Source organism: Microcebus murinus, chromosome 22, assembly GCF_040939455.1.
Source record: "Microcebus murinus isolate Inina chromosome 22, M.murinus_Inina_mat1.0, whole genome shotgun sequence".
NCBI lineage: Eukaryota > Metazoa > Chordata > Mammalia > Primates > Cheirogaleidae > Microcebus > Microcebus murinus.
In genome coordinates, this window is record NC_134125.1 from 27191030 (window position 1) to 27214109 (window position 23080).

At 61.4% G+C, this 23080-nt stretch overlaps 1 protein-coding gene across 1 annotated transcript; it reads right to left on the reverse strand.

The window, feature by feature from the left end:
- Window positions 1–1108: 1108 nt before the first annotated feature.
- RTN4R (reticulon 4 receptor) lies at window positions 1109–22700 on the reverse strand. Its single transcript, XM_012776518.2, has 2 exons — window positions 22446–22700; window positions 1109–2789 (listed from the first exon to the last, which is right to left on the reverse strand). Exons 1-2 carry the CDS (start codon window positions 22465–22467, stop codon window positions 1390–1392), a joined length of 1422 nt encoding a protein of 473 aa, XP_012631972.1. The 5' UTR covers window positions 22468–22700; the 3' UTR covers window positions 1109–1389.
- Window positions 22701–23080: the final 380 nt, after the last annotated feature.

Consider the following 23080-nt stretch of genomic DNA (forward strand, 5'->3'; position numbering starts at 1 on the left):
GCTGCCAGCCCTGGAGGTCCGGCAGAGGGCAAACTGCAGGTGGAGGTTCGGGCAGCACCAGTGGCAGGCATGAGGGTGTCCTGGAGGAGATGGCAGCAAGTGGAGGCCCCTGCTGAGGAGGGGTAGGGGCCAGACAGGACCACAGCACCCTAAGCTGGCCATGGTCCGAGCCCTCCTTAGCAGAGAAGCAGGCTGCGGGGGCGCCTAGGCTGCTGAGCACATCCCCTCCCCCGGCTCTGAGCCCTGGCCACCCCCACACCATCTGGCATGGCAGCAGTACTCCCCACGCTCTTGCTCTCCCCACGTCACCATTCCCGCAGGCACTGTGTGCTTCTCCCTCCCCTCTCCCCAGCCCCTGCTGGGGGAGGGGGGGCACCTTCCCTGGGATGGCTTCCAGCCATGGCCGCATGGCCCCTTCCCTTTGTCTCCAAGTCCTCTGGCCCAGGCCTGGAAAGCAAAGCGTGCCTATGCATATTTTTGCCTGTGCAGCCCATGCTACTTGCCAGCACACACGTGCCTGCATGTGTGTGCACGTGTGGTCCCTGCCCTGCCATTTGTGCGTATGTCGTGTGCATACCTGTGTGCAGGGGCATGCAGATCCATGAGGGCCCGCATCTGGGGTGTGGTTGTGGTGTAAGTGGGGATGATCTGGGCACACACGTGTGGGGCTGGGGCTGCAGGAGTGGCGTGTGACCATGGCAGTGGTGTGAGGGTACACACGGCCCCTGCCGGGCCTCCCCTACCCAACGCCCTTCAGGGCCTCCCACTCCTGCCCATGCCCAGCGGCAGGAGCAGGGTCCTTCTGGACCTCAGCACTCTCAGCCTCCTCCTGGGGGCAGTTCGGGTTGGGCTGGCTGGGGTTGGGAGCCCCAGAGCGGACATCTCCACCAGCTGCCACGGCAAGGCCTGTGTTCCGTCAGCCGAGCTCTTGGGGAGCCAGCTGAATCTTTGTGCTGGGCTGGCAGGCCACCAGGCGGCCCGGGTGTCCAAACTGCCCATGTGGCTGGGTGACTCCCCTTCTTTCAGGCCTTATGACTGGGGAGTAGCTGTACCCCCAGCACCCACTCCCGCCTCTCACCACAGCACCCTCAGTCTGAGAGGCCACAGCTTAAGAAAAGAGCTCTTTATTCCACGTCGTCCGATATTTTTACACAAGTAAAATAAAATGCATATCTCTCTATACTGCGATCGGGTGGGAGGCAGCGTTCTGGAACAAACGCTGCCGCCGAACCCTGTAAACATGATGGGTGGAGATGGGGTGGTGGGCGGGAGGTGTCCAGCAGGGAGGGCCTGGCCTGCCCCGCGGGGCCTGCTGTCCAACTGGTGGGCAGGTGGAGGGAGACCCCGTATGTACACACAGCTGGCTGCGGAGCACTCTCGCGCCAGGGGTCAGCAGGGCCCGAGCACCGTCCCTAGCACCAATGCAAGGCCCAGGGGCACGAGGCTGCAGGCCAGCGTGGGCAGGGCGCCTGAGCCCTCCGAGTCGCCCACCCCACTGCCCCCACTGCCTGCCTGGCCCAGGCGGCAGTGGCTGCGGGTGCGGTTCTTGCGGGAACAGCCAGGCCTCCTGCGAGGGCCCGAGGTGGGGAACCCTGGGGGCTCAGAGCTCTCAGGCTGCAGAGCGGTCAGCGGGGGCTCAGCCGAGCTGGGCAGGGTCCCAAAGGGGGAGTCGTTGATGTGCCGTGGGCCTGAGCCGTTGCCTGGCGGGCTGTCACCTGGAGGCACTCGCCCCTTCAGTGCGTTTCCGGCTGAGCCCGGCCTCCCAGGCTGCAGCACTGAGTTCTTGTCTGCAGCGTCCGGCTGGCAGCACTTGGGCAGCACCAGCAGCTCCTCGTCTGTGGGCCTGCCAGTCCAGATGGGGCGGGAGGGCCGGGTAGCTACAGCGCAACCCTCCAGGTCTCCGGCCACCAGGCGCTTGAGGTCACGGCCGGCCAGATGTGGGGGCAGGCTGCAGGGCAGCTCCGATGAGGAGCCGCGGAACTTCTGCAGCCAGGCCCAGAGTGGGCGTGCCCGGCAGTCGCACACCCAGGGGTTGTCGTTGAGTCGCAGGTACTGCAGGGAGCGCAGGGGTGCCAGGGCCTCGGCAGGCAGTGCGGACAAGTTGTTGGCGAACAGGTACAGCGTCATGAGGCGGCCGAGGTCTCGGAAGGCCTGCGGGTGCACGCGGGCCACACGGTTCTGGTGCAGCAGCAGGCGGTCGAGACTGTGCAGGCCTCGGAAGGCGCGTTCCGGCACGCTGGGGATGCGGTTGCCATGCAGGAAGAGGTGAGTGAGGTTGCCCAGGTCTCGGAAGGCGTCGTCGGGCAGTGCCTGCAGCCCGTTGTCCTGCAGGTAGAGGTACTGCAGGGCAGCCAGGCCTCGGAACAGGCCAGGGCCCAGTTCCTGCAGGCCACAGCGGTCCAGGTGCAGTGTGTGCAGGCGGCCCAGGCCATGGAACGTGGCAGGGTCCACGGCCCGGAGCTGTGCGTTGTCACTGAGGTCCAGCTGTTCCAGGAGGGTGAGGCCGGTGAAGGCGGCAGCGTCGATTCGGGCAAGCGCGTTCGAGTGCAGCCACAGGATCGTGAGGTTGCGGCAGGCACGGAAGCTGGCTGCTGGCACGTGCGAGATGCGGTTGCCATGCAGGAAGATGCGCTGGCTGGCAGCCGGGATGCCGGTGGGCACAGCCTGCAGGCCCTGCTGGGGGCAGCTCGTTGTCACCTTGGGCTCACTGTAGCACACGCAGGCGCCTGGGCATGGGGCCGCCGCTTGCCAGGCCTGCAGCCATAGCACCCACGCCAGAAGCCGGCTCCCTGAGGGCAGAGGACAGGGCAGTTAGCTGGCAGGGGGGTCCCAGAGATGCTGGGGGTTGTGCTGGAGCCAGGCTGGCTCCCAGGATTGGTCCTTGGGCCGGGACCCCCAGGATTGAGGCTGTTGGGATCCCTGCTCCACACGCCACATGGATGCTGCTGGGCTATAACGTGTGGTGGGAACTGCATGCTCCTCCCCAGGAAACCCCACTTCAGACTCCCCATGTCACGCCTTCCTCCCTCACACACGCTCAGGGTCAGCCACTGCAGCACCTCCTGGGACAGGTGCTCACAACTGCAGACACCTTCTCGGGACTCCAGTGAACACAGAGAGCCCTGCAGGGGTCCCGGGATCCCCACATCAGCAGGGCCTAGGGAGCATAACGGGGCTGGGGTTCTCCTGCTAGCACCCCTGCTACCCCAGAAACAGGAGCCTGCATGCTGGGGAGGAAGATGAGAGCCCCCCAGGCAGGCTGCTCCCTCCCCCACACATCCTCCTTTCAGGCACTTCCTGACTTGGCAGGAATACCTCCTGAAGCCTCTGCCCCCCTCCCTTCTCTCTTTCCACCAGGAGGAGGGGAGTAGCTCCCTGCTTCCCAGCCAGTCCCTGCACCATTCAGGTGCCCTCAGCCCTCCCACCCAGATGCACCCTCAGCAGGGACAGCCTCCAGTGGGTGCTTCTCTTCCTCCATTGAGGGGCCAGACACACCTGGGCTTCACCAAGTACCTATATTGGCAGCGTGCCCTTGCTGGGGTGCCGAGGCCAGGTCTGGCCTTGCTAGCAGGGTCCCTAGCCCCACAGTAAGCATCACTGCCTCGGTTGGCCCCCCTCCCCCATTGCTGAAGGTTCTCTCTCCTCTAGGAGCAAGTCTATTAAAATGTGAATCCCCCTGGGAGGGTTGTGGCTTATCAGCTAACACTTGAGTTATCAGCTAACACCTTCCTTGACAGCTAACACCTGCGCTGACAGCTAACACCTTCCCTGGCAGCTGGCTAAGAGCAGGACTCTGCAGACTGAGGCCAGCTAAGTGCTGGGGTTGGAGCCAGGCAGGAGAAAGGAGAGGACAACAGGCCACCGTCCCCCACTCAGAGCTGTGTGACCCTAGGGCCCTCCAACCCACGCTGGGGACCCTGTCCCACTGGGTCCCCTCTGCCTGGGCAAGTGCAGATGCCCCAACCCAGAGCCCAGCAAGCGCAGTGGTCACCAGGCATGCGTGTCCTTTCAGGCTCTGGTCTCCAGGTCCTAAGACCCCCTCACCATAGCCTGGGGGCCTCCTTTGCCACCCTCAAGCCATTTGTTGGCTGCCAGGGAGAAGGCAGCCCTGACACGGTCTCAGAGGGGTGTGCCCAGCCCAGGAGCCTCCCAGGCCTGGGCACCCTTCCCTGGCTGAACTGTGTGAAGGAGGCAGCACGGCCTGATGTTGGATGTGAACTGCTGTGACCCTTGCTGCTCTCTCTTGTGCACCCTCCCTGGGAAGGTGGGGCCTGGTCATGCCAGCTTCCCCCAGTCTCTCACCTGCTGTTCCTGGAGGGACCTAGGGTGGGTTGGGGGGGAAGGTCCCAGGAGCTCCTGGGGCAGGCTCAGGACCTTACTGCAACATCACTGATCACGCCATGCCACAGGTCACTGACCACACCTTGCTGCCAACCGGTCCCACCAAGACAGGTCGCCTGGCACATATGGTGACCACCCCCCCCCATCAAGACCGAGCCATGCCAACACCAGGCCACGTCCTGTGGCTCCCAGGCAGAAGCTGTGGGCTGGGAGTGGCCCTGCATTGGGGCTCAGCTGACTCCCAGAGCGAGTCCCTTGCTCAGGGATCTCCTCCCTCCTGAGGCCACTGTGTCCACTCTGCAAATGCCCCAGGCTGAGCTTCAGGATGGAGCCACGGGAGGCGGGGGCATGTCAGGGCAGCCGCCTGGCGCTCAGCCCTGCCAGGAAGCAGGAACCAGGCACAAAGGCATGGACAGTTCTGTCCCTGCCGAGAGGACTGCTTTTCAGAAACCAACTTCTGAGAGTTGGGCGAGGTGGGCTTTCTCCCGACTCAGCCGTGTTAATTGGCTCCAGCCTGGCCCCCTTGGGGCCTGCCCGCTGGTCTCCATGGCAACCCCTCCAGGAGGGAGCATCTTTTTATGAGATAATCAAACCCAACTTTGCAGCACAGGTTTGTACTCATAGCAGGGGCCCTGGGGACCAGGGAGACCCAGCCAGGTCATGGGGGGGGGTGTCCTCTGACCCCACCCCAGAGGCTGGACCCACCCCAGTAGGCCTCTCTGGCCCTCACCCTGACCTGTCCCCTTGGGTCTGCAGCCCCTGGGCCACAGACCTCTCTGGCCTCCAGGTCCACGCCCAGCCCCTCTCTCCTTTCTGTCCCCCAATCCTCAGTGTGAGCTCAATCCACCACCCCACTTGTGGTGAGCAAACAGCCCTGCAGTGGCCCCAGCTCCCACAGAGAGAGCACTCAGAGCACACCCCCAAGCCCCTGCCTCAGCTGCCTCCACCCAGACAGGCCCCACCCCACCTGAGCCTGCCCAGGCCCCAGCCTTAGGCCTCACCGCCCTCCCCCATCTCCAAGCGCAGCACCAACTGTGCCTCTCCCGCCATCCCCAGGCTAATCTTTGCTCCTCTTTCCTCCGGTGGTCCGGGCCCTCCCCAAGGACAGCACACTGCTGTCAGGGCTGGGTTGGGGCATGGGGTTCCAGTCTCAGCCCAGGCCAGGCTCAGGAGCCAGCCCTGCCTGGAAGGCTCTGAGCTTTCTCAGGGGGACAGCTCAGCTCTGAGCTTTCTCAGGACCTTGTACCACCAGGTTAAAGGCCCAGGAAGCCAGGTGGCATACAGGTCTGGGTACGTCCCCCCAGCGGGAACAGCAGGCGGCCCAAGTGGGCACCTGCACCTGTGAGCAAAGGGTGCAGTCACTGCAGGAGGGGGTGAGGGGGAGGGAAGAACAGGAGGGGGAGGGAAGAGGCTGAGAGGGATGTGGGGCGGAGGAGGGAGTGAGCAGGTGGGGCAGGCGGCTCTGGGGACCTGCAGGAGCGGCAGGCAGGCGGCTGCTGAGGTCAGCAGCTTACCCAGCAGCAGCAGAGCTGGAGCTGCAGTGGGAGCCTAGCTGGGATGGCCTTCTTTGGTGTCCTCCCGGTTCCCACAGCTCCTGGAGCCCTGCCCTCTGTCCCCCAGGGACACTTCTGCTCCTACCTGGCAAGGCTAAGAGATGGCACCTTGGAGGCCCAGAGCACCAGCCTTTGTCTGTCCACCAGCTCAGTGCTCTTGGGCCTCAATGCTTCCATGTACAATAGGGCAGCAAGCCATCCACCTTCACCATGTGGCTGGGAGGGGCCCACCAGCACTATGTTACAGATTAGGAAACTGAGGCACTGAGCATATGGTAAAGCCCTACCCTGCCCTGCCCCACCCCAGAACATCCAAGAGGAAGGGTGGGCCAAGGAGCCACAGTGCCACCCAGAGAGGCCACAAGGGCTGTCCAGCCATGCAGGAAGGATCATGGCCTGGGAAGGAATGAGGGTGTGGGGGGCTGGGCTGCCCACGAGGACAAGTGAGGAGCACTCGGCCCTCCTGTGCCCTTGCAGCATGACCGGGACATCAGGCAGCTCAGGATCCTCTGACACACCAGCCATGTCCCGGTGAAGCGGCCACATCATAGACCACAGTTAGGCTGAACAGGAGGCCACAGCTCAGCACATCAAAGCCAGAAATAGCTCCAGGAGGGGGTGGTGGGCCCATGCCACCCCCACACCACAGAGGGTCAGGGCACCCCTCCCAGCACCCGCTCCCCACTCCTGCTGGCCTCCACCGCTGACTCACCCCCTCCTGGTCTATCTGTCCCCATGTCCTTGCTCGCTTCTCACACGCCCGCCCACATGCCGTCGGTCCTCTGGCCACAGACACGTGCAGGGGCAGCTCCCACTCCCACAGCACTTCCTGTGTCCTTCTGGGGCTGCAGGTGCTGGGGGCAGGATAGTGGCAGCAGCTCCCCAGGGGGCAGCCCACCTGCCAGGGGCCCTGTGTCCTATGAGTGTGGCCACCAGCCTCAGCCGCCCGGCTGGGCCCTGCTCCTTATTGATCTTCTTGGGACGAGGCTGCAGGGTCTGGGTGGGCAGGTAAGGTTGCCTCTGGGCAAGGACGCCCACCACACAGGAGGGTGCTGCACCTGGGCTGAGGTGGCTCCAGGCCCAGCCCACACCTCACCCCTGCCAAGCCGGGCCTGTCTGGGCCTGGTGGTGCTGTGCTCACCCTAAGACAACAGGATGCTGGTGGACCCAGGCCCAGCAGACCAGGCCTGAGCTGGGCCCCTCGGTCCGATGAATTCTCTGGGGGGCGGGGGGCAGCGGCGGTCAAGTTTATTGACCCATTTTACAGATGAGGAAAATGAGGTTTGGTGGGAGGAAACTACCTGCCCACAGCTAGGAGGATTCCCAGCACCCTGGCACTGGGGCACTGAGAGGCCTGGCTAGGAAGCAGAGGGTTAGCCCCCCATGCCTAACCTGAGCTGCATGGTCCCAAGGTTCCTAGCCAGCATGACACCCGAGAGGGGCCACCTTCCATGTCACAGATGCTGAGGCTGGTGGGTAGGGGACTGGCCCAGCTGGAGGCCTGGACAGCAGGATCACCAGAAGACTGTCTACTCCCTCATGCTCCTTCCAGCCCTTGGCCAGGTCCCTCCAGCACTGACCACGGGTGGCCACCCCACTATGTGGCTGGTGCCATGTTGGGGAGTCACAGGGAGGGGCCTCAGCTGGCCCAAAGGTACAAGGACGAGGGCAGGAGCCCAGGAGCCCATAAGTCTAGGCAGACCCTCTGGCAGCCAGGACACTCAGCCCAGTGCCCACACCTCAGGGATTCATCCTTGGCCAAGGCCTGGGTGCTCACCTGGAGGGTCTGGGAGCTTTGCCCCATGCAGTCCACCCTGCTCAGCATCTGCCCCAGTGAGCCTCGTCCTTGGGGCTCTGTCTAGCTGAAGGTCAGTCTAGCCCAGGACATGGCCAGTGCAGGCCACTGGGCTCCAGGGACTCAGCCAGTGTCCCTCCCCCACAGGAGGCCAGAGCCCACTCCCTGTCCTCCCTGCCCCATCAGGCCATCAACAAACACTGCTGCCTAATTATCAGGACAATTCTATTTCCACGATGGGCCCATCCTGATGTTGTGGCTAATTCAGGCTGATTCAATCCCGCAGCCAGTGTGAGCTTAAGTCCCTCCTGAGGATGCTAATGAGGACATGCCACTGCCCTGGGGGTGGGGGACAGCACACCACACACCTGCCCACACCACACACCTGCCCCCATGCCATCTGCCCGCTCCACCCCACCCCTGCCCAGACCTGGGTGCCCAGTCCTGCAGTGCCCGGTGCTGGGTCCTGTCCTCCTTTAGGCCCCACATCCATTCCCAGGGCGAGCACCCCAACCTGAGCCCCAGCCCTCACCACCCAAGACCCCGGGTCTGCCGCTTGCACACAGCTGACCACAGCCTGTGAGGCCAAGCGTTAGCCTTGAGCAGGCAGGTTGAGTACAAAAGCAGGGACCCCCAAAGCGTCACACTTGGGCCTTGGGCTGCTGGGCTTGGGGCAAGGTGGGCTCAGCTGAGCAGCGGAGGGTCACTGTGACAGGCCCTCCCAGGAGCCAGCCTGGGGTGAGGGGTCTGTCCACTGCAGTGGGAGGAAGATGGGCGACCATAGCCCACGTATCCTCCCACCCTTGGCACTTGTAAAACATAGCCAATTTGTTCTACTATGAAAAGACACGTGCGGGTCCAGCACCAGCTCAGACCAGCTCCAGACAGCAGCTAGACAGGATCTACCTGAGCCATCACAGGTACAGCCCAGCCCTTCACCTTTGAAATTGAGCTGAGGGCAGCACTGGCTGAGACTACGGAGAATCCCAGAGGGGCTATTAGTGTCCCTGGCCGGGGTATATCACCATCATCATCATCATCACCATCCCATCACCATCATCACCATCATCATCATCCCATCACCATCATTACCATATCACCACCATACCATCACCATCATCACCTTCATCACCATATCATCACCATCATCACCATACCATCACCATACCATCACCATCATCACCTTCATTACCATATCATCACCATCATCACCATACCATCACCATACCATCACCATCATCACCTTCATTACCATATCATCACCATCATCACCATATCATCACCATCATCACCATATCATCACCATACCATCACCATATCACCATACCATCACCATCATCACCATATCACCACCATACCATCACCATCATCACCTTCATCACCATATCATCACCATCATCAGCATATCATCACCATCATCACCATATCATCACCATCATCAGCATACCATCACCATATCACCATACCATCACCATCATCACCATCATACCATCACCATCATCACCTTCATCACCATATCATCACCATCATCAGCATATCATCACCATCATCACCATATCATCACCATCATCAGCATACCATCACCATATCATCACCATCATCACCATACCATCACCATCATCACCTTCATTACCATATCATCACCTTCATCACCATATCATCACCATCATCACTATCACCATCATCATATTATCATCTTTACCATCACCAGCATTACCACCACCATCACCATCATAATCACCTCATCACCATCACCACCATCACCACCATTACCATCACCATCATCACCACCAGCATCACCATCACCACCATCACTATCATAATCGCACCAGCTATGTGTAAGGTCTTTGAATGGAGGGCAGCCTAGGGCTGACGTGGAGCTTACGTGGGGCACAGCCAGCCTTAGGCAGGATGGGAGCCCCAGAGACAAGCAAGTGGAGGCCAGTGCTGAGTGGACACCAGACATCGCTGGGCAGGGTTTTCACCCAAAGATGCCCCATTCCAGCATCAGTGTCTTGAGGCCGTGTAGGGCTCCTTTGATGAGCATCTGTCTCCCACGGAGGCCTCATCAGTCCACCATTCTACCCCCAGCCTTACACAGGGCCCAGCAGCAAGGAAAGCAGGAGGGAGAGAGACGGATGCGGGTCCCTGGCCCCCTGGGACAGCCCAAGGCACAACTTTCCTCATTCCTGAGGGTCTCATAACATCCCCACGGCACAGTAAGGGAGTGACTGTCAACCCCACTCCTCAGACAAGGGCGCCAGCAAGGCCAGGGGACAGGGCAAGCAATCGGGGCCCCACGATCCCTGTTCACCCCAGCAACCAGTGCAGACCCTAGACCAGGGATGGCACACGGGAAGGGGCAGCCACCTGGGCTCCCTGGCCCCCACAGCACCTCAACCCCTGCCCAGGCCTCCTTCCCTGGGCTGGCTGAGGGTGGGCCCTGGGGTGCTGCAGCCCTAGGTTCAGCTGCAGCCTCTGCCCTCTCTCTCAGTAACTAGAGAATCTGCTGGCCCCTCTGAGCCTGTCTCCACGCCAGTGACTAGGATGATGATGGGCCAGATCCCCAGGACCCCAGAATCACCTCCAGCCTGGAAACCCTGCCCAGGTGGGCCTGGGTTCTATGGCCTCCTCAGAGGCCTGTGGGTCTGATCCTGGTCAGCCTGTTTCGGGTGAAGAGCCCAGGGACATTAGACATAGCTCAGATGTGGCATTCGGAGCCATGCGGATCCCTCTGCTGCAGCGTCTCAAGGCCACTCTGGCCGGCCGACAGCCAGCCCTTGCTTTGTCCACGAGAGGCAGCGGACAGGACGTCTGGGCTGGAAGAGGGTGGGCTACAAGGCTGTGCTGCAAACACACCTGGAGCCGCTTCCCTGCCGGCTCCACCACCGTCAGCCTCAGCAGAGAAGGGAGGCTCACAGTCAGGCCTGGGCCCTGCTCCCTCACGGGCGACCCCCAGCACACTGAGTCGCTGCAGCTTCTCAGATAGCGCTGGTGGTCCCCCTGCCCCGCCCACTCACCACGTGCTCGACTCATGATCTGTGTGAGAGATGTGTTTGCCCCTCTCCGCTGGAGAAACACCCAGAGAAAGGGTCTCCACCACCAGCACTGGGGGTACCCAGGGCGGCTCCTGCCTGCTGGCTGGAAGAAGAGCCCCATCTCCACAGGGCACTCAACCAGCCTCCCTTGTGAAGGTGACCAGGAAACCAGCAACCACCAGGCATCTGGAAAAGGTGCCAAATGCAGGTGAGGAGGGAAAATGACTATAGAGGAAGAAGACAGTGTGGAGAAAAGACAAATATTAAGAGAAAAATCTAATTAGCATCCTCCTAGGGATGGAAAGGGATTTAAAACAAGAACAGTGTGCTGTGAACCAGGAGCCATCAGAGAACAAGGAAGAGTGCCTGGAAATTAGAAATAGGATTGCTAAAATTAAAAAAAAAATCAATACGAGGATTGGAAAACAAGGTCAAGGAAATCTTCCAGAAAGAAAAACAAAAAGAGAATGAAAAAAAAAATGAATGAGATTCAGAAGATAAATATAGGTCGAACATCTGTCTTAGGGGAGTTCCAGAAAGAGAAAACAGAAAACATAGAGGAGAAAAAGTTATCAAAGAAGTAATACCAGAAAATCTCCCAGTGCTGAGGACCTGGCCCTCCGTGGGGCACTCGCAGCACAACTGCGGGGCCCTGGGGGTCTGGGGAGGTCACAGTGGCTGTGGGTGCCACAGTGCACTGATGCTTAGAGGGAGAGCTCAGTCCCACGTGGGAGTCAGGACCCAGTCATCCTGCCTCACAGACCTGCAAACACAGCAGGACTCCGAGAATGACTCTTCACTCTGCCTTCCTTAGAGAGCTAGTTGTGGTTGCGCTTCAGCCAAAAAGAGGGTGTAAACCCAGAAGGAGGATGTGGGGGGCCCAGGAAGTGCTGGCTGCAACCAGCAGGTGTGAAGGGAAGTCGCAGAGGCTGGGGTGAGGCCTCCCCTGGGGAAGGACGAGACCCCAGTAGAAGCCCTGCAGTGGGGAGGAGTAAGCCCATACGCGTGGCAGATGGGACAAGAGGAAAAAAAACAAACAAAGTCAACTGTAAACCCCAGAAAAAACAAAAGGGCCTGCAAGAGAGGGAAGGCCACCCCCACCCCACCCTTGGTGGGACAGTGCAGAGCATTTATGTGATCTCGGTTGGGAAACCCCAGCTTCGAATTTAACTGATGGGCAGCAAGACAACCATGCCAAGGTGTGTGCCGAGGATAGGGTTGGGGTAGGAGGCGTGGAAATGTGATGGTGACTACTGGCAAAACCAGAGAACGGGACAACAGTGGCTGCCACCTAGGGAGATGGGGTTAGAGCCGACTTGCAAGACAGCCTTGGAGGATTGGGTGCAGGTTTTAACCTGTTGACTAAAATATTACTGTTTTGAAAAACAGCTGCATATTTGGCACTGAAATCTCAGAAACAAGAGATAAAAAAAAAAGAAAAGAAAAGAAAAAAGAAAGCAAGCACACCTTCCAGAAGGTGCAGACAAATGTGGGTTAGAAGCAGATGTCTCAGGTGCAGGAGAAGGAGGGACGGCGAGAGCTCAGGAAGCACCTGGATGCACAGCCAGGGTGTCTGGCTTCTGGCGCAGGGACAGGGCCCCACACGCCAGCCCCCTGCTCAGCTGAGGACACTTCTGGGCCTCCCAGGACACTCTGGGCTTTTGGCTTCAGAAGCCACTGCAGTTCTCACACTTCAAGCGGCATCTCTGGCCGGGCAACCACTGCTCTCACGCAAATGGCCCTCTGCACCCACCCGGCCCAGCCCTCCCTCGCCTTCCTGTGCAAGTCCCCGTCCCACGCTGGGCCTGGCAGGAGTTGCCTTATACTGGCTGAGTGCAAACAAGCCTCTCTCAGCTTCCAGAGAGTCCCCAACATGTTTCTGCGACAGAGCCCCCGGCGTGCAGGCAAGGGTGATGCGAATAAGTAATTGCTCCTTTATTAACGAGTGATAAATCATTCCTATATGATCGTGCGTGATCCTCTTTCTTATTTGAAATCAATTTGGGATGGAAATTGTTGGCGGCTTCTCACCTGCGAATGTGGGAAGCCTAGGCACCGCTGCCTCCCCTAAAGGAGGCCAGTGTATTTCGGCTACTTCCTGAGACTGACGCACCACAGAGCAGGACCAGTGGAAGTGGGAGGCAGGCACCCCGGCCTCATTTCCTCAGCTCCTCTGTCTCGGACCCACTCCACCAAGCCCAGGGCACAGACTTCCCTGAGCCCAAGACTGCACTAGGGGCCACCACAGGGCCATCAGGGGTCCCAGGGCATCTGAAGGCCACACTGTACTCAGCTCCCCCATGGAACCCCCTAGGACAGGGGCAGCCTGACCTTTCGCCCCACAGAGGGCACCTGGCACCCGCTGGCCTCCACACCTTTGAGTTACCGAGCCTGCAGAGGCTCATGCCTTTTCCCCAATAACTGAATGATCTCAGAGCACTCCTGCCCCCTTTCCCTTCCGAAGCCCCAGCCCACTGGCCCAGGCCTCAGCACCTTCCCCATTATCACATATGTAAAAAGCCTGCAGCCCACTGGGCAGCCGGTGCCCCGATCCCAGTGGCCCCCCAGCCCCCATCATGGCTGCAGCAGACAGCAAGCCTGGGTCACCCCCAAGCCCCGCTGCTTGGCCCAGCTCAGGCACCGACACATCTCTCATTTGTGAAGGGTGGGTCTGGGTCTGGGTAGGGCTCTTGGGTGGGCCCACTCCAGGGTCCCCTTGACACCCCTCCATCTTCCATCCACTGCCCGGGTGTCCGTTCCACCCCACACCCACACCGGTCACCTTAGCAGGCCTCTGCGTGGCTTGTTTCTGTCAGTATCGGCCTCCTGACCTGCGGGTTCCACAGGAGCAGACCACGGCTGGTGACCAGCATACAGTAGTGGCTCTGCAAATGTTGTCATGTGAATGCAATAAATGCCCACCACTATGGGCAAGTGGCAGGCTCTGTGTAGCTACGGAGGCAGCATTCCCAGAAGCTGTCCTGCCCCGGGAGAGTCTCTGCACACAAGCCCACGGGGCACGGACGTTCCCTGCAGGGGGTGTGGCTGCAGCTCCCCAGGGCCAACGTTGGGTTCTTTACTGGCACCATGAGCAGCTTCACTTCTGTTACAGCTAAATGTGTCCCCCAAATTCATGTGTTGAAGCCCTAACCCCCACTGTGATAGCATTTGCGGGTGGAGCCTTTGGGAGGTGAGCAGGGTTAGATGAGGTCGTCAGGATGGGCCTCTCGATGGGATTAGTGGCCCAGAAGCAGAGGCCAGAGAACGAGCAGAGCCCCTAGCTCACTCTCTCCTCACCCGGCTCCCCGACTGCGTGAGGACACAGAGAAAGCAAGCTCTCACCAGAACCCACCTGTGCTGGCACCTGATCTCGGACTTCCGGCCTCCAGAACATGAGAAAATACATTTCTGCTGTTTGAGACACTCAACCTATGGCATTTTGCTATAGCAGACTGAGCTGACTCAGATACTTCTTTCTTCAAACTTCGGTGTATTTTTCCAGATTTTCTACCATGATACAACCTGGTAAAATCCAGAGTGTGTTTGGTTTGTTCTGACATGGGACCAGAGGAAAGGCTGTGGCCGCTGGAGCCCTCGGCAGCCGCGCAGCATGGGGTCCTGCCTACTACCGTGGGCCCTGAGGAACAGGTCAGGCTTTTGGGCCCTGGCTCTGTCTGGGTGGGGCCTCAGGCAGGCCCCTCAGCCTCTCAGAACTCATTCCCTCCAGGGAAAATGGAGATAACAAAAGCCGTGTATGGGGAGGGTACAGCTCAGGATGGGTATGCAGGGAATTTTCGGCCCACCACCCCAGAATGAGGCAGCCTGCCCTGGGCCTCTCCCTGGGGAAGCACCTCATGTTACCCTTCAGAAGGACCACCAACCCCACCCTACAGAGGAGAGAGCATAGCCCCCAAAGCCACGCTGCAGCTCTGAAGGGCCTGCTGATGCCCTACTGTGGCCCTGGGCAGAGAAGGGCTGAGTGGCAGGTGGGGTAAACCTGAGCAAGGTGGGGAGGATGAATATAGGGCTGCCTGGCAGGAAGGGGATGTTGGGCTGGGAGGGTGCAGGCCTGCAGCAACCCCCCTACTGCAGAGCAACATGCTGCACCCCTGCCCCCATCCCAGGGCGATGCCTCTGCCAGGAAGGGTTGCAGGACTCCTGCCACATACCTAGGCTGGGGTCAGGCATGCACTGCCTGAAGCTAGGAGGGTGGAGGTGCTGGGACCCCTGGGGCCTTCAATGTCTGGGCCACCTGACCCTAGGTCCCTGTTAGGCAGGCAGGGGTGGGGACAGCCAGGGGTGAGGACAGGCCAGGGCATTGGGGACAGTTCCACAGGGGGGTTGACGCCTCACTCAGCACCCAGCACCCACTGCCCTCCTCAGGCCATGCAGGGGGCCGGCTGCCACTCCAACAGCAGGTGAAGAATGGAGTCCATTAGGACCGCCATCTGTCTGGGCCGAGACGGGTCCTGGTGGTGACATACAGGAGATATGTAGATGGAATATCTTTATGGGGAAAGTTTTTCTTTTGCCAATTTTCAAACAGGAAGCCAGACACTTGTCACACCTGTCCCTGTGTCAGCCTCTGCCTGACATAAATTGGGGCCAAGGCAGGGAGATGAAAGACAGCCTGGACACGGCTGGGTGTGCAGGGCCACGTGTCAGGCCACGGGAGTATCAGAGCCTCGGGCAGGCCTCTCCCTGGGGCTGGGGAGCTCATCTCACCGTCCACCCCACAGCCTCTATCCCTCCCTCTGCACCCTCTGGGCCCCCACACATTCCTCATCTGCACCCCCGTCTCCCTCTGCCCCACCCAGGACTGCCCCACCTGCCTCACAGGGGCTTCTGCTCCCCAGACTCTGGCTGCCAGACCCCCCACCGCTATCCCCCAAAGCCAGCAGCGCCAGCTCCTCTTCAAGGCCTGGGCCAGTGTGGCCTCAGGGGGCCTTGTGGGGGCCAGGCCTCAGGGTCCTTCCCCCAACCCAGCAGCTATGCTAGCACTCCTGGAGATGTCATGGGCTTTGGGGCATCTCCCGGGAACCTGCGGTACCTTGGGGGCAGAGCATGTCACCAGAATCTCAGAGTCCCCCCTGCCCAGTAGGGGCTGGCCTGGAACTGACACCAGGAAGAATGTGCCAAGAGTAGAGGGAGAAGCCAGTGCCCCCAGGGCCTCCCCAACAGGGACCTGCCAGGGATGGGGAGGGGCAGGGCTTCCCCTGGGGAAGCTGTGGCTTCACCTGCCAGGCCATGCTCAGGACTGCAGTCCCTAGAGCCCCTGTAGGTGGGGCAGGGGGCACTCCTAGACCAGGGAGCAATGGCAGTCCTGCTGCTCAGGTGGCCCCAGGGGGCTCGTCTATGGCCCCCAAGGACAACCCAAGAGGCTGGTCCCCACCAGGCTCAGGGGCCATTGCTCACACAGCCTCAAGGAGATGAGGGGATGGAGGTGGGGCAGGGTGACACTGGCCAGCTCTGTGCTCTCTGAAGACGAAGGGCCTGGATATGTCCAGGGGGAGCCAGGAGGCCTCAGCTAGGGCGGACAGAGGGACACAGAGTGGAGTTCGTGTGGGAGGAAATTGGCTGGGCTCTGTGAAGTAGCACCACAGCTACCAGGTTCCTGGTGGGTGCAGCGTGGAGGCAGGCAGGGCCAGGAGAGCAGATGGGGCAATTCCTGCATGACCTTGGGCAGGCCCAACACCCTCCCTCCACTGCCATGCTGGTGGCTGGCCTGGCCTGGGCCACTGGAGTTCCTCAATCCATGCCAACTGCCCTTTCTATGATTTCTGTTTCTAGCCACGTTTTGAGGGGGTTAAGGGGAGGGAGGTGCAACTAGGGTGAAGGCCACACTCTTGGGAGCAGGTGGCCCGCCCTCCCACTGCCTAGGCCCCACCCTGCCTGAAGATCAGGCAGAAACACGGGCCCCTCCCACCACACGTTGATGCCAGTGCAGACTGGTGGGACAGAAGCCTCCAAACAACAAATTTCCAAGTCAGGGCAAAGGTCCTGTGGCCAGGCTCCCGCCTGGGGACCTGAACTGTGCCTCAGGCTCCTCGCTGAGAAGTGGAGACCCCCTTGCATGGACCCAGCCTCTCCTCGGCACTCCCCAGCTGCCAGCCCTGCATGGAGCCTGTGCACACACTCCCATCCCACCACGACCTCTCAACTGCTGACACTTGGACTCTTGGCAGAGTGACAGTGTGGCTGCCTTCCCTCAGGATCCCCAGCGCAGAAGGACTGTTGAGGGGGGGCAGCCCCTGACAGCGGATATTGGGGACAGAGGACAAAATGCCGCCATGTGCTGTTCAGGGGGCCTGGGACGCCCAGAGGAGGGAGCTGCGATTCCAGGGGAGACATGAGGCTGTAGGGGGCAGAGGCAGCTGAGCCCCTGCCACCTGCTGCACAGGCCCTGCACACAGCAGGGAGGTGATCACTGATCGCTGACAAACCACCAGGACCTGGGGGTCCATGCCAGGCAGGGCTTCACAACAGGATCTGGCACCAGGAGATGGTGGGGCCATGTAAGTCCGGGGGCCGTGAACTCCTACCCAGAATCCACCCCGACCTTCCACATCCACTAATTGCCTTTTGCTCTTCACTGAGCACCTACTGTGTGTAGGGGCCTTCCTGGCCCTGGGCCTGCACTCAGCCCCCACCCACCACCCCCAGAGCCCACACCCCACACCTGAGGACTGGGAGTGTTTTCCCACCCAGAGGGCGCTGACCCAGGGACACACATCTGGCAGGTCCCTGAGCTGGCCCCATCTAGGCCCCAGCAGGAGTCAAACAAAGAAAACACCTCAATAAGGTCACCCCAGAACGAACTGAAAAGACAGTGCTGGGGACCCAGGCAGGCAAGGGACAATCTGAGAGGGCTCCCGGGAGGAGGTGAGGGGCCTGGAGCCCCCACACTAGCCTGCTCAGCCCCACCCCTTTCCTCAATGGGCCCCTTGCCCAGCTTCAGCCTTGGCCTGACATTTCCTGTGACATTTGCTGCAAAGAAATAGAGTCATAAATCCAAAGGTTAAATTTGCACATTGTCTTGCACTGCTGGGAGAAGCAGTGGTCTCTCCACCCACTGCATGCCCCAAGGGTGCAGGGTTTGTGTGGGATGGCCCATTCATCCTGGGGCCCTTGCTGGGGGCCCAAAGATCTCCCCCTTTAGCCTTCTGAGGGACCTCAGCCATGGTTTCCTAAAATGGGCTCCTAGGCCCACCAGGCCCTGAAACACATCAAATGGGGTGCCTGTCAGAGAAGGCACTGTCCACCCCACTCCACAACTGAGGCCTAAAATGCCCTGCTGTAAAGGAGCTCTGTTGACACCATTTAATCCAGTGGGTCCCAAATTTGACCACAAAACCCTTAACCCTTATTCAATACCCACCAACATTCCAAGGAACTGCAATTCCATGCAACATGATCCGTGATGGCCAATTAAGAATGCCAAGGGGCTGACCAGAGACCCAGGAGCACCTGGGCACGGGGCAGGCTGCTCTGAACAAGGGTGGGTCAGCTCCTGACACCCCACATCCCAGCTCAGCCTAGCTCCACGTGCCCGTGGGGCTCCCTGTCTGCCAGGCCTGCCTGGGCCAACATGCTCAGCACCTCCAAAGGCCACTCTGGGAGGTTTGCCAGCTGTGGGCTGCCTCCATCAGATACGACACAGTGGTGGGACGGTGCCACCATCACCCCCCAGCAGGCCATAGCAGGGGAGGCCAGAGGCTGTGTGAAGTGGGCAAGAGAGAGGTGGTGGTCACTGCACAAATGGCCATCCTCAGAGCCAGAATCCGGTCAACAGCGAAAGCAAATCCTACTTGCTATGATCGCTCACATGGCAGACCCATGTGTGTCACAGGCCTCAGCAGGCCTGGGAGGGGCATGGGATCTGGCCCTGTGTCCCATCCCCAGAAGTCGACCCAAGTGTTGGCGAGGGGCACGTGACCCGCCCCCAGACCTGGCAGGTGCCAGCCGAGGGCATGCTGTGGTGGGCGTGTGGAGCTGCATCTGACGGTGCCCAGTACTCGGCTGCAGGCAGTGCGGAAGGCCAATGCAGGTTTGGATAAATAAATTATGGTGCATTCTCAGGAAGGGATTCCACACACACCGGTAACCCATGATGCACAAGAATAGTTCCCAATGTGCAAAATGTTTAAAATACAGTGATAAAAGAAGAAACTGCAGCACAAAACACCTGGTGTGTTGGGACCCAGCTGGGCCCCGGGACCATGCAAGGAGTCGTGGGGGGTCAGACCGTGTGCCCACCACCCCAGTGGGGCTTGCCCTGGCCACTCTGTGACCACTTGTCCTTTAACGCATCTAATCCTAGGAACACATGATGGCAAGGATCACATCTGCCTGCCTCAGGGTATGATTTCTGGCCAGGAACGAATGAATGAGTGAGTGAGTGAATAGATGGTTGGGAGCAAATGCGGTGTCTGGGATGCAGCTGCTGGAAGGTGCCAGCGAGACCTTGGCTGGGGTGTGGGTATGGCAGGCTGCAGGACAGGGGCACTGCCTGACCCTGGGTGACGGGGCATCAGAGGTCATGGCTCGGCAGGTGGCGGGTAGGGAGGGCAGCATGAACTCACTGACCTGGCACAGCCAAGTGCCAGGAGCCCTTGGTAACCTGAGACTGAGCCAGGGTGGGTCACTGCTCACACACTTGCTCTGTCACACTCACTGGCTCACTCACCCAGGTCACCCTGGAACTGCTTCTTGCTCTCCCTTCTCCTCACCCCTTTCCCGGATGCACAGACCGAGGCTCCCAGAGGGACTTTCTGGGTCCCAGGCCAGGACAGCAGGAGGGCTCCCTCTGCCTCCTGCCCAGCCTGGCCTTGCCAGCCAGACCCTCCTGGCGCTGCACTGGCTGCCCACAAATTCAAGGCTGAGTGGACATGGAGGGGATGGCACTAGGGGCTGTGTCATCAGTGGGCAGTGGGGTGAGAGGTGGCACAAGCCCTGCCCCTCACAGTCTGTCACTAGCAGCAGCAGCAAACCAACCCCGGGCCCTCTTCAGTCAGTTCCCAACCTCCCAGGACAGCAGGACCTTTCTCCACCTTCCAGGGTTCCTGCCCATCCTTGTGGGGGAGCCTCTCCCCACTGAGATCCGCTGGCCCAGACTCCCCCTGGTCCCCCTCCCCTTTCTCTGACTGCATGACCACAGGAAGAGGGCCATTCCTTATGTAAAGACCCCAGCATGAGGACACTGAGGCTTGGAGGTTCTGCAGGCCCCCAGCTGGCAATGGGCTGCCCAGCTTGGGAAACAGCCCCCCCAGTGCCTCTGCACGCTCCCTGCACCCCCACCCAGCCCCCTACTCTACTTGCCTGTGGCCCTGGCTGAGTTGCCTGACTCCAGGGGTTTTAATGCCCCTTCTTTGAATGGGTAGGAGGGAGGGGCCCTGTGGGCAGCACCAGGGTTCCAGAGGATCCCCGAGGAGTGGAGGGGGGGCGTGGAGGGTGGAGGCGTTTTGGGCATTTTGAAGGCAGAAGCATCAGGGTCAGAACTCTATGGGGGAAGCTGGGCTGACTTCACAGGTCCCCAACAGTCCCCAGTTACTGGCCCGTGTCACAGGTGAGGAAGACTGAGGCAGGGAGAGGTGACCTGTCACACCCAAGGTCACACAGCCAGCAGGTGGCTGAGCCTAGACCCAAACCAGGCCCCAGTTCTGCCATGCCAGGCCCCGTGCATGCCCCTCTGCTGGGGGAAGGATGACAGGTGTCTGGGTGCTGACCTCCACCCAGCTTCGTCTTGGCACAGGGGCTTACTTCCTCCTCACCTCGCTGGAGCAGGATAGGGACAGTGCCCGCTTTATAGATGGGAAGACAGGGGCTCAGAAAAAAGCAGTGGCCAGCCCCACTGCTCACAGAGGCCCGCCCTGCAGCTGCCCCTCTGTCGGCATGTTTCAACCCTACATGCCCCGCTAGGATGCCCTGCCTGTCCCCACTCTCTGGATGAGGACAGTGGTAGTGACTGGGGAGCAAGAGGTGTGGCCCACCTCTTTGAGCCCCAGCTGGGGGTCCTCCCCAGTGCGAGTGGGTCAGCGGCACCCTTACCCCTCACCCGGCATGGTGGATCTGCTCAGTGCTCCACACAGCTGGAAGCAGGTGAGACCACATAGGAACCCCTCACCAAGAAGGTCCCTGCCATGGAGAAAGCAAGGCCCCTCTGAGGTCACCTGCTCCAGTCAGTTGAGCTGCAGTGGTGGCTGAGTATGCCCAGGGTCTGGCCTGTTTATCTCAATATTGACCTTACGGTTTGAAATGGGTCTTCCCTGCCCAGGCTGGTTCCAGCCCAGCATGGACTACCACTGCCCCAGCACTGGTGGGCGGGGAGTGGCTGGGAGACTCTGCATCTCACACCTGGTGGTGGGGGCACTGCACAAGCCCCCAATACATGTTCCAAGCCCTCTGCTCCAGATTGAGTCACAGCCTCCCTGGGCACACAATGGGCACTGACTCCCAGAGGCAAGGAGACATATGCTGATGTGCCCACAGGCACACCCAGTCACGCGCATAGACACACACGTGCAGACGCATATGAAGTTGCACACACACATGCTGAAAGGCTGTGAAGGGGAGACTCCCAGGACATGGGGATAGAGACAGGCAGCCCTAAGGGTATCTCACCCTTGTCTGTAGCCCCAGCTGCCCTGAGCCTCCCAGGAACACAGGAGCATGTGGACGGGGGAGTGGGTTTTGTTAGAGGGGCCCCAGCATATGCTAAGTGTGGAGACCATGGCAGGCATGCTGCATGCATGCGTGTGTGGCCGTGGGCGTGCAGGCGGGGGCAAGGACGGATGTGCGCCTGCATGGTCCGTGTGTGCACCCACAGTGTTTGTGCATGTGCACACTGGGGCAGCAGTGGTATGCATGTGCACATGCCCTGTCCAAGTGTGCAGCTCCTGTAGACACGTGCACGTGCAAGGAAACGTGTGCAGCCTGCGGCAGCAGCAGAGCAGCCTAGTGGGCACCTGGGAAGCACCCTCCGGACAGGGCACGCCAACTCACACAGACCCCACCCTCCCTTGCCCCCCTTCCCGGACCTCACACCGGGTTGGGGGAAGGGTCCTGGGAGGGCTGCCAGGAATGGGATGCTGCGAGGGAGCCCCACCGCCCCTCACGCCCCTCAGCCAAGGCCCTCAGAGGCTCTCAGGCGACTGCTGCTGCCTTCTCTGACTGCCAGCCTGGGGAGGCGGCACTGGGACTGCCCTGTGCCCCACGCCCTCTACTGCTGCCAACGCCCCCATTCATCCCGCTGCGGCCTGACCTCAGAGAAACAGGAGGTTCTGCGCTGAGCTCGGGGCTAGGCGGGGGTGGAGGTGGCCCGACACCCCCACCTCTGCTCGGCACCCACGTTTCTGCAAACCCCGCTCATTAACCCCTTCGCAGCGGGGCGCTCCGAGGCCAGATCCCACCCTTCCAGCCCGCAGCCCCCACCCCGAACCTGGGCGAGCCTCAGGGACCCCCGAACCACCACCCCTGGCCCCGCCGTCGCCGTCAACTTTCCTGGGAAGTGGCAACTTTTCCTGCTGCCGCCGGCTCCGCCCTCCCCAGGCCAGGGCGCCCGCGACCCCAGCCCGGCGCAGCACTGCGGTGGCCCTCCCGGCCGCCCAGCGACGCTCCCGTGCCTCTGCAGCCCCGGACAGGCCCTGTGCCCGGGGAGGGTCGAGCGGCCCCCTGCCCCCCACCCCTGCTGCCGGGCTCGGGCGCTGCGCGGCCACTCACCTCCGGCGGACGCCCTCTTCATCGTAGGGGTCGGGCGGGGCGCGTCGGGGACCGAAAGTCGCTTCGGGGCGGCCGCCCGTCTCCCCGCGGCCGGGTCCGCATCCAGGCGCCGCAGCTCCGGCCCGGCCCCGGCCCGGCCGCGGGACGAGGCTCGGCGCGCTCCGCTCTGCCCGGCTCGGGCTGGCCTCGGGCCGCGGGCGCGCAGGGCGAGGGCGGCGGCGCGGACTGGCGGGGCGCTCGCGGCGCGGGCCGGGAGCGGATGAATGTTTTATGGGATCATGTGGTTTGACGCGCAAGGAAGCCGCCCGGTCCCCCGTCGGCCGGGGCGGGGCGGGGGCGGGCCCAGGCGGGGCTTGCGGCGGGCGGGGCGCTCACCTGGCGCGGGCCGGGCCGGGCCGGGCCGGGCCGGGCGCGGGCGCGGGCGCGGGCGCGGGCGGCGGGGGCCGGGGCGGGGGCGCGCGAGCCGGCAGCTGAAGGCGCTCCGCCGACCGGACCGTCGCTCGGGCGCCGCGCGGCCCCAGACAAAGGCGGCGCATTCCTGAAGAGGCGGCGGCCCCTGCAGGCGGCCGCGGGGATGGCGGCAGGGCGGGAGCGGGTTGGGGGCGCGGGCCGAGGGCGTGGCGGCCAGGGCTGGC